The 12716-nt window shown below is 36.1% G+C and overlaps 1 protein-coding gene across 4 annotated transcripts in view; it reads left to right on the forward strand.

Annotated features, from left to right (window-relative positions):
- THADA (thyroid adenoma associated) overlaps positions 1-12716 on the forward strand; it is a 288533-nt gene that overhangs the window by 20786 nt on the left and 255031 nt on the right. For all 4 annotated transcript variants that reach the window (XR_001145643.1, XM_012727581.1, XM_012727584.1 and 1 more), the window contains exons 15-17: positions 1936-2059; positions 8258-8409; positions 11096-11309. Coding sequence is in view for 3 of the 4 variants with exons in the window: in XM_012727581.1 (XP_012583035.1) it covers positions 1936-2059; positions 8258-8409; positions 11096-11309 (490 nt within the window). In the remaining variant the exon portion in view is untranslated. The remainder of the gene's footprint in view (positions 1-1935; positions 2060-8257; positions 8410-11095; positions 11310-12716) is intronic.

The following is a 12716-nucleotide window of genomic DNA, read 5'->3' on the forward strand; positions in this document are numbered from 1 at the left end:
ATTATCTCCTAACTACATAAATTTATGATATTAATATTATAAGTATAGACTAAACGATTGTGAGATAGACACTGCTATCCTCACTTACAGCGGAAACTTTTAGTTAAGTGACTTGTCCAAAGTCCCTCAGCTAATAAGGGGAGAGCCGTAACACAAATCCAGATCAGCTATTGAATTCCAAATTGGAATCATTCTTTCCTTAGTACCAGCTTAAGTAAAGGCTTAGAGGTAAAAAAGTATAGGAAAAATTTGAGGAGTGATAAATCACTGGTGTGAATGATGAGAACTTAGAGAAGTAGAGGAGTTGGATAATGGGGTGTATAGAATACTTAGAGCTAAGTAGAGGAGTTGAATAATGGGGTGTATATTACTTAGAGAGGCAGAGGAGTTGACTATGGGAAATGAATTTTGAATACTAACCCAAGGTGTTTGGAAACCTCCCTTGGGGCATTTAAAGTAATTAGAACATATCTTGAGCCCCTTCTGTGTGTTCGGTACTGTGCTTAGGACTAGGGACATAAATGTATAAACTAGTTTCTGTATCTGTTGTGGTTAACATCTGGATGAGGGAAAGATGAATTGTTTCTAAAAGTCTAAATGACTTAACAGTTAGAAAATATAATTCCTAAAGGATGGACTTACTGCCCTTTAATGTGAATACTGTACTGCTTGCTTATATTTAACTAGGTTATTTTCAATAACTGTTTCATTTCTTTGAAACTCAATAGAATTAATAAATTAATAAACCCTTACTAAGGATTTGTAAGGGGCTATGGAATAAATACCTGAAATTTTATATCCTTGTCTCTCAGTGGACAAGACAGGAGAGGTATGCTGTGCCATGTGGGTCACCTTCCTGGCCAGGGATTGAATTCATGGTGAATTGACTGGCCAGGTTCATAGTGCTGCACCTTAATCAGTTGAGCCACCAGGGAGGGCCCTGTATGTTGCTCAATTCTAAGTGTTGTTGGGGCGTAGCAGATATGTGAGAACCAGAGATTTTCTTATATTTTTTCTCTTCACTATTGCACAGAAATAATGGTAGTAGTAATAATAATAATTGTTTACTTAGAGGAAGAGGACTTAACCTTGTTTAAGCATTTTCTACTTCATTTTTTAAAATTGCATTTCATTTAAAGTTCTAACTTTCCCTCATTGGCATAACAAAATGGTAGAGCAGGAGTGTCAAAAAGGCAGATAGGGGCCCTCCCTGGTGGCGCAGCGGGTTAAAGCACAGCACTAAGAAGCTAAAGCCACTTTAGCATGAGTTCGGTCCCCGCCCCGAAGGTGATCCACAGACCTCTGACCCACTTGCTGCTCCCCTTAGCAATGTACTTTGTCAGTCGACCTGTTCTGTTCCCTACTCTGCCCTTGGTGAATCCTCTCACCTCCCCTGCATCTCTGGCCTGTACCCCAGTTCTGTATGCATCAATCAATCAATCAATCTTAAAAAAAAAAGGCAGATAGAAGACAATGAAAGGAAGTATAATGGGCTATGGTGGTGAATAGTGGAATAGTTGGATTTTTGTATGACTCAATTCATGTAGCTAAGTTTATCAAGTATTATATTTATCAAATTTAGCAATTATTGATAGTATGGACTATAGTCTAAGTGTATAGTATGACTTTAAGCCTAAGAAGTGTATATATACACCTTTGTTCCCTAAATGCCCCTGGTGTCAATAGTCATCCAATTTTAGCACAATTAGGGCAGGAGAAATCTTGTTTTCACTAAAAATAACTTTTTTTCTGGTCTGGGATACAGTATTGTGTCGATTCATTAAAGTATGTCAGGTGTGCCATTCAGAACTGTCAAGCAGAATGGACAACTAGTGTAGTGACCCAGATCTTTCTTTTTTAACGAAAATGAAACAGCTAAAGATGATACTTATTGTGAATTAACTGAATTAGGCTTATTGTCATTTTTGTTTTTAGACTTTCATGTCATCAGTATGCAACATTCTTTTTGAAGCATTGTTTCCTGGCTCTTCCTACTCAACTAGATTTTCAGCTTTAACCATCTTAGGTTCAATAGCTGATGTTTTTCCTGTACCAGAAGGTAAGTGTTCGATAATGTTGGGGAAAGTATATTTTTCCTTGCAAAATGTGGTTGTCTTCTGCTTTTTGGTATATTTGAAGTCTCAGTAATTTAGACTCTTCTGGGAGGTGTTACTTTGACTGTATAATTCTTAATGGAACATAATTAAATTTGCCAGTAAGGGATAGAATGGAAAGAAACTGTTTTCTCTGATCATTGTTTGCTAAACCAAAGCTACAATTGTTACAGATTTATGCATAGTATGGAAAGAATTGTTGTTCTCACCCTCCTGCCCAGTTAGCATAGTGTTCTTTTAAGATAATCCCCAGTCTGTAAATTTAGTTTTACAAATTAAAATATTCCTGGTTTCTCTTGTATATGACATTCCTCACTATGTCTTTGTGGTTAAAATGTGGTTTCACTTCTAAGCTATCTGTTTTCATAAGTCTCATTCTGGTTTCGGAAAGACAGCACAAGCATGTCATTTCCAGGCATTTTGGTTTAATGATGCCCTTTGTTTCTCCTCCTGTGGGGTATTTGAGAGGATAAACATTTAATTTCTCTCTGTGTGTCTTTTTTTCATTTTTGACCAGAAATGATTCTTTTTATCCCAGTACTGTATGTTTGTTTATATCTGGATTTCTTGTTTGTGCTGTGCCCTCATTAACAAATAAAAATATCCTGCTTAGCTACTCTTTCAGAAGGAAGAGCCAGAGACCCAGACAACTTTACATGCTGGTTGGATTTTTTAAAAAAAATGTTTAGGTAAAGTTTAATTTTTTTGGAGGGGAGGAAGACAGGTATTTTCTCTTGATGCAGGTTTGCTTCATTTGAAGAAAACCATTTTTCTTTGAAAAAATTTTAACCAACAGTAAAGTTTCAAGAATAGTTCAATGTCCAGCCATGTACCTTGATTTATCACTTGTTAATATTGTGCTGTATATGCTTTATCTTTGTGTCTCTTATTAATTTTATAACCATAACATAGCTATCAAACTCAGGAAACTTAATACCATATAAATGTAAACACATGTTGTTATCTAATCGACAATCTGTCTTCAAATTTTGCCAGATGATTCAGTAAATGATTGAGAAAAAAAAAAAAATCCTCATGATCCAGGAACCAACCTAAGACCATATATTGTATTTCATCACTAGACTCTAAATCTCATGTTATCTAGAAAATTTCTTAATTTATGACATTTACATTTGGAAGAATATATCTCAACTTGTCTGGTTTTTTTCCCTCCCGATTTGATTCAAATTATGAATTTTTGGCAGGAATATTGTATAGTTGATAAAGTTTTCTACTTAATGGCATTATATCAGGTATATATTATTGGTTTGTCTGATTATTGATTATGACAAGTTTGATCACCTGATTAAGGAAGCAGTAGTAAGCTAAATAATGCCCTCAAAAGATAGCCACATCAAATCCTTAAAACTCATAGCTTTAAATCCTTAGATCCCAAATGACTCCTCTGGATGCTTATAACCTTACTTGGGAAAGGTGTTTTTTTTTCTTTTTTAAAGAAGATTTATTTATTTATGCATTCAGAACAGGAGTACAGGCCAGAGGTGCAGGGGTGGTGAGAGGATTCACCAGAGACAGAGTGGGGAGCAGAGCAGACCGACTGACAAGTATACTGCTGAGGGGAGCAGTGGATGGGTCAAGAGAGGTCTGCTGCACCATGTGGGTCAACCCCGGGGCGGGGATCGAACTAATGCTGAAGTGGCTTTAGCTTCTTAGTGCTGTGCTTTAACCTGCTGCACCACCAGGGAGGGCCAGGAAAGGTGGTTTTTACCAATGTGATTGTTAAAGATTCTAAATGGATAATCTTGCCTAAATGCCACTGCCAGTGTTATAAGTTTGAGAAGCCTAGGGAGATATAACACACAATGGAAAGATGCCATTGTCACAGCAGAGGTGGAGACCTGAGTGATTGTGCTATAAACCTGAGTGATTCTGAGCAGCAATCAGAAGCCGGAAGACATGGATTGAATTCTCCCAGTCAGCCTCTAGAGAGAGCCTGGCTCTACCAACATCTCGATTTGGAACTTCCAGCTTTCAGTAATGTGAGAAATCTGTTACTGCGTTTTTATAAAAAATGTTTCTTATTGCGTTAATATTGCTTTACATCATTGTTTACATTATATTACTGTGATTTTTTTTTAAGCCACCAAATTTGTGATGATTTGTTAATAGAACGTTAACTACAGAGATAACCATCAGTTTAAGGAAATTGAGTGGTATTACAACTGAATATAGATAATGCAATTTTATCTGAGAGTGATGAATGGTCCAGTTGGCAAAAAGTTTTCTGTACATTTAATGTAGGTATGGTTGTACCTACTCATAAGAAAAATAACAGTAGGTTGAATTATACTGTTTAGTATATACTAAACAGTATACTAAACAGTATTATATTATACTAAACAGTATAATTCAATTGAACAGTAGTTTAATGTACTTAAATGTATGTTAAAAGTCAAAATTCTCAGTCATCTTCTTAATGAATGAGTCGCATGTAATTGAGCAGTGATTGATGGTAATAATGTTAATTAAACAACTTGGGAGGTAAAGCAAATGGAGCAGACCATGTTATAACCATTGACTTTGAAGGAAGTTAAAGAGGCATGACCATGAAATACAGGGTGTGAGTTGTACATTTGTTTTTATTCTTTATCTCAAGAACACTGATGTGAATTTTTATATTATTGCAAGGACTGGAATGGGATCACTAAAAATGGGTTCTGTCTTTTTCTCAATATGTCCTAAGTCAAGAAGAATAAGCCAAATACCTGCCCCTTCTTGGAATAAAATGTGACAGTATTAAGTCAAAAATTGGATTCTACAATAAGATTAAAAGGGTTTGTTCATCAGTTACTTATGTATGCTTGTTATCTGTCCAGCAGTGAAGAATATGCAGTGTACAAAGCAATGTGCTCCCCATTTTTGATTGTAGACTTTAGTAAAGGGGGATAGACAATAAACTAACAAGTGAATTTTATGTGGAGAGATTATAAGAACTTAGAAAACCTATTTCAACAAAGAATTGGGGGTGGGCAAATGAGAAGGCGTAGGATGGTGGGGGTGGATATGGAGTATTTGGGAGGATGGGAAGTACTATTTCATACAGTGGAATGGGAAGGCTTCCAATTTGAGCAAGGCTCTTAAGCAACCAATGGCTCAAGAAATCACAAAGGAGATTAGAAAATATTTTGAGAGGAGTGAAAACAAAAGTACAACTTGTTAAATATACAGGATGAAGCAAAACACTGCTCATAGGGAGATTTATACCTACTTAGATAAAAAGATCTCAAACCAGTAACCTAACTTTATACCTCAAGAAATTAGAAAAAGAAAAACAAACTTAACCCTAACCTAGCAGAAGGAAGGAAATAATAAAGATTGGACTGGAGATAATGGAAATAGAGAATAGAAAAACAATACAGAAAATCAAAGAAATGAGAAGTTTTTTTTTTAAAGATCACAATTGACAAGATTTTTAGCTATCCTGACTAATTAAGAAAATAGCAAAGGAGACACAGATAACTAAAATCAGAAATGAAAGTAGGGACATTTCTACTGACATTACAGAAATGAAAAGGGTTGTAAGACTAATAATAATAATAAGCACTGTATTTCCAATAAAGTAGATAACCCAAATGAACAAATTTCTAGAAACTTTCAAATTACTGACTCAAGAAGAAATAGAAAATTTGAATAGACCTATAACCACTCTGTGGAAAGAAATGTAGTTACTAATCAAAGCCTTTCAGCAAAGAAAAGTCCAGGGGATGTGGCTTCATTGGTAAATTCGAGCAGATATTCAGTGTGATAGGGCACTAGGGTAGAAGGCGAGGACACCATACTTAGTATAAGAATCTGCACATACACGCAGAGCCTGGCTTGCGTGTCCACATTACATGACTAATGGTCTGTTTTCTTAAAACCAAGACTTGTTTTAAAACTGAGGTTCTTCCCCTGATGATGCCACAAATGAGTGCTAATCATTGACACCCTCAGATATACCAGGGACAATATAACTGGGAGGCTGATAATAGGTTCTGGGGGCTGCAACAGAAGTCTCAGCTGTGACAGGCTGTTCTAATGGTCTGTTTGCTTACAGTTGTTCCTGTTACTCATTATAGAAATGCCAGCTTGATGTAAGATGGCTAAAGTGTTTCCTCAGGGTGCTTTGCCCACCGTTCTCTCAGATCATTGGCTGTGGCAGAACAGTTACTTCTGGGTGTTATATCCACCATTTTCTCAGCTGAGTAGCCAGTGATCTGAAAAACAAAAGGGCTTTAGATTCAATTCTTGTTTCTGCTTATTGACTTTTGTTATAACCAGAAAGTCAGAAGTAGAACTCAGGCCTATTCCACTAACAGAAGGAGAATTAACCACTTTTAAAATTTCTAAAAAAACTGTAGAGACGAGAACACTTCCTAACTTATTCTACGAGGCCAGCATTATCCTAATACTGTAGTCAAGGTGAGGGGCCCAGTGGTTTGTAGTAAAGAGTTATAGATGCTTTGGTGGGGGGGTGTACTGTGGTAACATACATCTGTAGAGCTTTTTCACTATTACCCTAAATCATATACAGTATTGTAAACCATTGTTGCCTCAATTAAAAAAAAAAGTGTAAAAAAAATCATAAGAAAATGCTAGGCCTGTATAGCTATAAAAGCTAGATATAGATAATAAAGCTTCTCTACAAAATACCCAAATACCCAGGAAGCAAACCCAATAGCATATTAAAAGTATTGTAAACCATGACAAGAAGACATTTATCTATCCCAGGAATGCAAGGTAGGTTCAACATAAGAAATAGTCTATCTAATATGCCATATTAGAACAAAGGAAAAAACAAACACATGATCATCTCAGTTGGTGAAAAGAAGCATTTAACAAAATTCATGATAGACTAGTACTCAACAACATAAGGATAGAAAGGAACTTCAATATGGTAAAAGACATTCATGAAAAACCCGCAGCTAATAACATACTGAATGGTGTAAGATGGAAAGCCTTTTCTTTCTGATTAGGAAAATGACACCAGTACTCACATTCTGTTCATCTTTGTAAGTTTTAGCTGGAACAGTTAGGCAAAAAATAGAGAAAAAATACTTCCAAATTAGAAAAGAATCAGCAAATTGAACAGATGTATGAATGAAGTGCCAAACCTTCATTTGTTTTAACTAGGATTTTCACTGAATTACTGACTTTCTTGTCAGCTAAGATTAAATAAGAAACCTGCTTTTAGTGAGCATCAGTCTCCAAATTACGTATAGGAATGTTTTCAGTTATTGTCAGGGGTTAAATTATTAACTTTCCTTCACATTCTGCTATAAAACCTATTCCCACAATTGTTTAGTCTTAATCATAGAGTTAAACATATTCTTTACTGCTATCATTTGTTTGTGATGTATTTTTGCCTGCACATTTCTTGGTTGGCTGAAACTCACTGTCCTTTGGGAAGAGTTTTTGGGGAAAATGTATTTCTTAATTTCTTGCTGTTATGCCTGGTGCTATATTAGGACTTTGATACATAACTTTTCATCACACCTTTCCCTGAGAATTTTGTAAGCATTGCTTCACTATATGCTATCACAGCAGTTTGCTATTGTGAAGCGTGAAGAACAAACTTAGTTTTTTATTTTTATAATTCATTTTTATATTAATTTATATTATACATTTATGTTTTACATCATTGTTCACTTTTGTACAATGCTTGCTTTCTCCTTTTTTTTATTTTACAAAAGAGAACAAACTTAGTTTTTTCTAATGTATAGATTGAGATTGTTTTTGTCAATATGCCCCGAAGAATCCTCTTTATTTTGAGTAAATCACCTGAAGATTTGTCATTTTACTTATTATTCTCAATAAAAGTGCCTAGCACTTCAAGTCGAAAGTCAAGAAAGGTATATTCCTTTTTAAAGGTGTATTCCTAAATTTAATTGTTTATGTCTTTTAAAATAGCTTAGGGATCTTACATAATATATAGCCTTCTGCATGAGAATGAAATGATTTTAAACAAATTTAAAAATGTTTATTTTCTATCTGGATAACCATTTTGGGAAATAAATTAAGAGAAAAACTATTCTTATGCTAGTGTGGTGACATACACATTTTTATAGTCATTTTCTATAAAACTGACCAAATAACTTCAAAATATTATCTCCTTTTATTCTCTTGTAAATTTTTGGTTTTAGATGGAGTCCAAACAGTGTACCATCTGAGTCATGATATTGATGTTGGTCGTTTCCAAACACTGATGGAATGTTTTACCAGCACTTTTGAAGAAGTAAAAATTTTAGCATTTGATCTTCTCATGAAGTTACCAAAAACTGTTGTGCACTTTCAGGTATTTGGGCTGTAAATGTAAATGTGTCAATGAAAACTTTCTGTTTTAGCAACAGATACAGCAGTTTGTGTTTTATCCAGGTTCTTTCCATCTTTCTTATGTTTTCTGCCACTTTCAGTTCTCATTAATGCCCCCACTGTTATGGGGTGAGAGGCTAGAAGAGATTAGAATGAATGATAGGGAAGGAGGAAATGTTGTAAAAGAAAACAAAATTCAAATCAGAAAGCTGTTTTTTGCCTTTCTTTAAAATTGTTTTGATTAAAAGAGAGAGTTGTAGAAAGCAGAAAGTCTCATTGTTTACCAGATTATTTGGTAGATATCAGTTGACTGTGGTCTCCCTAGTTTACTTGGATGTGTTAATAACCTGCTCAAAACACATCACTTCCAGTAACTTGAGCTTTTTGAGATAACCTCCCTTCTTAGTTGTCTGGGGAACTCGCTCTGTGCGAGTGAGGGAGAGAACATGTTTCTGACCTCCAACAAGCAGTAGCTAAACTGAGACTGAAACTCAGTATGTGAGGTACCTAGAGGTTCTACCGCATCTCCGGCTCTTATTCTCTTTCAGACACTGTTCATTTTCCACTTAGGGTAGGAACCTAAGTAGACTGAGGTGGGAGGGAACAGCTTAGGGATGGGTCTGCATGGCCCGGCACCCCTTAGTTTAAGCACCCAGGTTCCCAGCACTTGTGGGGTCACTTGCTTTCTGTCAGCGCTATATAGAGGCCCAGATACCTGCAGGGATTATAACTATGCCATGGCCTGGGTTTCAGCTCCTAGTCTCTATAGGGCATGACAACATGTGGGTGCAGTGTGATTCTGTAGGAACATATGTCAGGAAGCACAAGGTGACTGCTTCCATGGTTTCTTGATGGCATTGCAATACCTCAGAACATCTTTTCTGGGCTGGCTGTAGATTAGGAGTTGTTCTCTAGTACCCACTTAACCCTGTGGCCTGTCATGGGCTCTGGTGAGCAGAATGTGCAGAAGCTTCATTAATGCTTAGGCTGCTAAATTTTTGTGCTATTCAGTTTTAACATTTTTATTAATTTTTTTAACTATTAGAGTTTTTAAAGAAGAAATTGATGTTTTCTATTTTTTTCCCTCTCCCTTCTCCCTTTGCCCCTTACCATTGATGACACTGTAGCTTTATATCATATATGCAAATAGGTCTCCTTGCTGGCAAATATATTGAGAGTAACTGGAGTGGGGAAAGTATATAGTAGCACTATGTGAAGTCTGATCTTTACATGAACGCTGAAGGTTTTTTAGGGAGCCTCTGTATCTCTAATCTGAGGGACATGTGCTTGAGGTATAGACACTTAACTACAGAGTTCAGGAAACTTGGCTGTGTATGGCTTGTTATAGGGTTTTGGTGGTTATCCTTTCTGGTTTGGCTTGCATAGTAGGAATAGTCATTCAAGAATTTAAAACACTGATTATATATTTATTTGGTTATACTCTATAATATGTAATTAATGTTTTAATACTTCAAGACATTTTTGGAGTGTTGACACAGTTTCTAAGTACCTGTATGAGCATATTTTTTGATGATACATATTTCGAATATATGACATTACTATTTACCTAGTCAATTTCCCTTCTTTCTTGTGGTTCTATATATTCAAGGTTTTTATATTACATTTTGATTGATCTAAGATGACAGATAAAAGATACTTTAGATTTGAAAGGCTCTTTATTATGCCTTTTACTAATTAATTGATTAAACAGTTTGAGAACTTAACTATTGGTTACATAAAATGGCTTAGAGGCTTACCTGATTCTTTCTAATGTTGATTTACATTTGAGCTTTGGCCACTGAATAGAAAACTAAATGTATCAGAGAGCAAAGAATTTGAATCAGTATGTTTGATTTCTGTTTTTGGAAATTGTGATACATTATTTGTATATACCTGTAATTAAATTCAAAATTATGTTTATAATGGCTCCCCCCTCTACATTAGACAGTTATGGAGCAATCCTAAAGGGATCGATATTATTGAGCTACAGAATCCTAAGTCTAGCGTAGTGTACATATAGCTTGTCGAACAGGAGCCTGTCTCTTGTCCTCTGCCCACTGCCTTTGTATGAGTATGCCACTCGAGTGACCTGTCCTTTGTCTGTCTTCTTTAGACAGGCTTTGTGAATACACATTCCTCTGACTCTGTGTAGGAGGTCTGGGATGTAGAACTTTTAAGGCTGATCTGATCACTTTATTAACCACACATATATGGTGCTTCACCAGGACCAGGCTGGTGGAATTTATATTTTTGTGTGACTTTGTCTTTTTCTCTATTGAACTAGTTGCATGAGAAGAGGAAGGGGAGACAGGCAGGAATATGATGCCCAGTCAAAACCTTGCTATATCCAAGATCTCAGCTCTTTGCAGAAATAATGAAAATAATTTGGCTGTGGGTATTGCCGAATTTCTACAGAGAAAAAGGAGACATTTCTGGAAGAAAAAAAAAGCTTTATTAGTACCTAATTTTCTCACTGTTATTCTGTTTCAGACCCTCATCACCACAATGGTTAATAATAAACATTGATTACTAGAGAAACTCCAACCTATGTTCACTGAGAAAATGAACGAATGTTCATATTAAATTCCAATTATGTGGCAGGCTCTGTTTTAAATTACCTCCTATTCTCTTAAATTAAAAATACATTTGGTTACTGTGCTTTATTCTAGGATTCGGGGAAACTGCAAGACTTATTCCAGGCAGCTTTGGAGCTCAGCACAAGCACAAAACCGTATGACTGTGTAACAGCCTCCCACTTGCTAAACTTCTTAATCTGGCAGGATGCGCTGCCATCATCGCTGTCTGCCTACTTAAAAACTAAGCAGGTTGCTTGTGGAGATAGAGATAAACCTGCTTTTGTGGCAGAAAGAAACACATTAATGGGTTTGTATTGAATAAATGATCTTTTGTTTGTATTTATAAAAAAAATGACAGTATCTTACTCTCATTATTCATTTGGTTAAAGTATTGAATGGCTAAACATTCGCTTTGTGGTTTTTTTTTTTAAGCATTTACCAGCATAGTAATTTTTCAGCATATAAAAGTACCATAAATTTTTCTTACGCAAATGAATAATTTACTCAGTTTCACAGGTTTCTAAATAGGGAATTCATGTTAAGAGAGTAGATGTATAAATATACTTACGAAAGCTTTTACTTAAACAGGACTTTTTTCTCTACCAAAAAAATACTTTTTTTCCTGCAAAGTTTTAGTATGACTATAGCCAGATCATTGCCATTATTTCTCTGCAGAGCACAAGTCCTCAGTTTGTCGGGGAAGGTGTTTTAACTGGCTGCTCTACCCTCGCTGCTCTACCCTCTCTGCTCTTCCCATGTAGCCAGTTCTAAAACCTAGAGTCAGAGTTGGTTAGATCCAACTTTCAACAAATATATGTTAGGAATTCATGTATTGAGTGTTCATTTTGGAATTGTACTGGAAATAAGGACTGATAGGGATTTTTATAGACAAAAATACCTCAAAAAGACAGATACAGAGAGTTGAGGATTAGTCTCTTCAAGGTAGAAAAGCCATGAAAAAGCAAGCTAGGCCCTCCCTGGTGGCATAGTGGGTTAAAGCGTAGCACTGCAAGCGAGCTGCAGCCTTGGGTGTGAGTTCGATCCTCGCCCAGGAGGCGATCCACATGGCACAGCAGATCTCTCCTGCTCCCCTCAGCAGTGTACTTCTTTGATCTGTCTGTTCTGCTCCCCACTCTGTCTCTGGTGAATCTTCAACTGCCCCTGCACCTCAGACCTGTACCCCAGTTCTGTATACATAAATAAATAAAATATATATAAAAAAAAAAGGCAAGCTAATAATGCAGGGTGGGGTAAGCGGGAGATTGTGGGTAGCTCTGTTGGGAATGTGCCATAGACCTGGGGCTAGAGCGGTGGCAGTGCCGTGATCACTGTTAATGGTTCAAGGGGCCCCTGTCGCAGGAGACCTGGAGTTGGGGTGAACTGGAAGGTTCGTGTTAAGGTTTTTAAATTCAAGACATTTGAAAACTGAAATATTTCAAACATACAAAAAATATATACATACATATATATGTATGTGTATAGGGTTTAAATAGTAGTAATAAGAAAATTTTACAAGTTTTATTTCCACTTGGCACGAGAGCATCTAGTTTAAGAAGTACCCAGTGCTCATACTTTTGAAACTTCTCCTTTATCCTAGCCTCCCCCACCTAATTACTGCCCTATATTTTATGTAAGTCTTTTACCTTGTTTTCGCCAAGGTTTTACTATCTTGTGCATAACATTAAACAGAAGATTTATGTGTGGTTTTTTTTTT

Source organism: Condylura cristata, unplaced genomic scaffold (assembly GCF_000260355.1).
Source record: "Condylura cristata isolate star-nosed mole 26May11 unplaced genomic scaffold, ConCri1.0 scaffold00020, whole genome shotgun sequence".
NCBI lineage: Eukaryota > Metazoa > Chordata > Mammalia > Eulipotyphla > Talpidae > Condylura > Condylura cristata.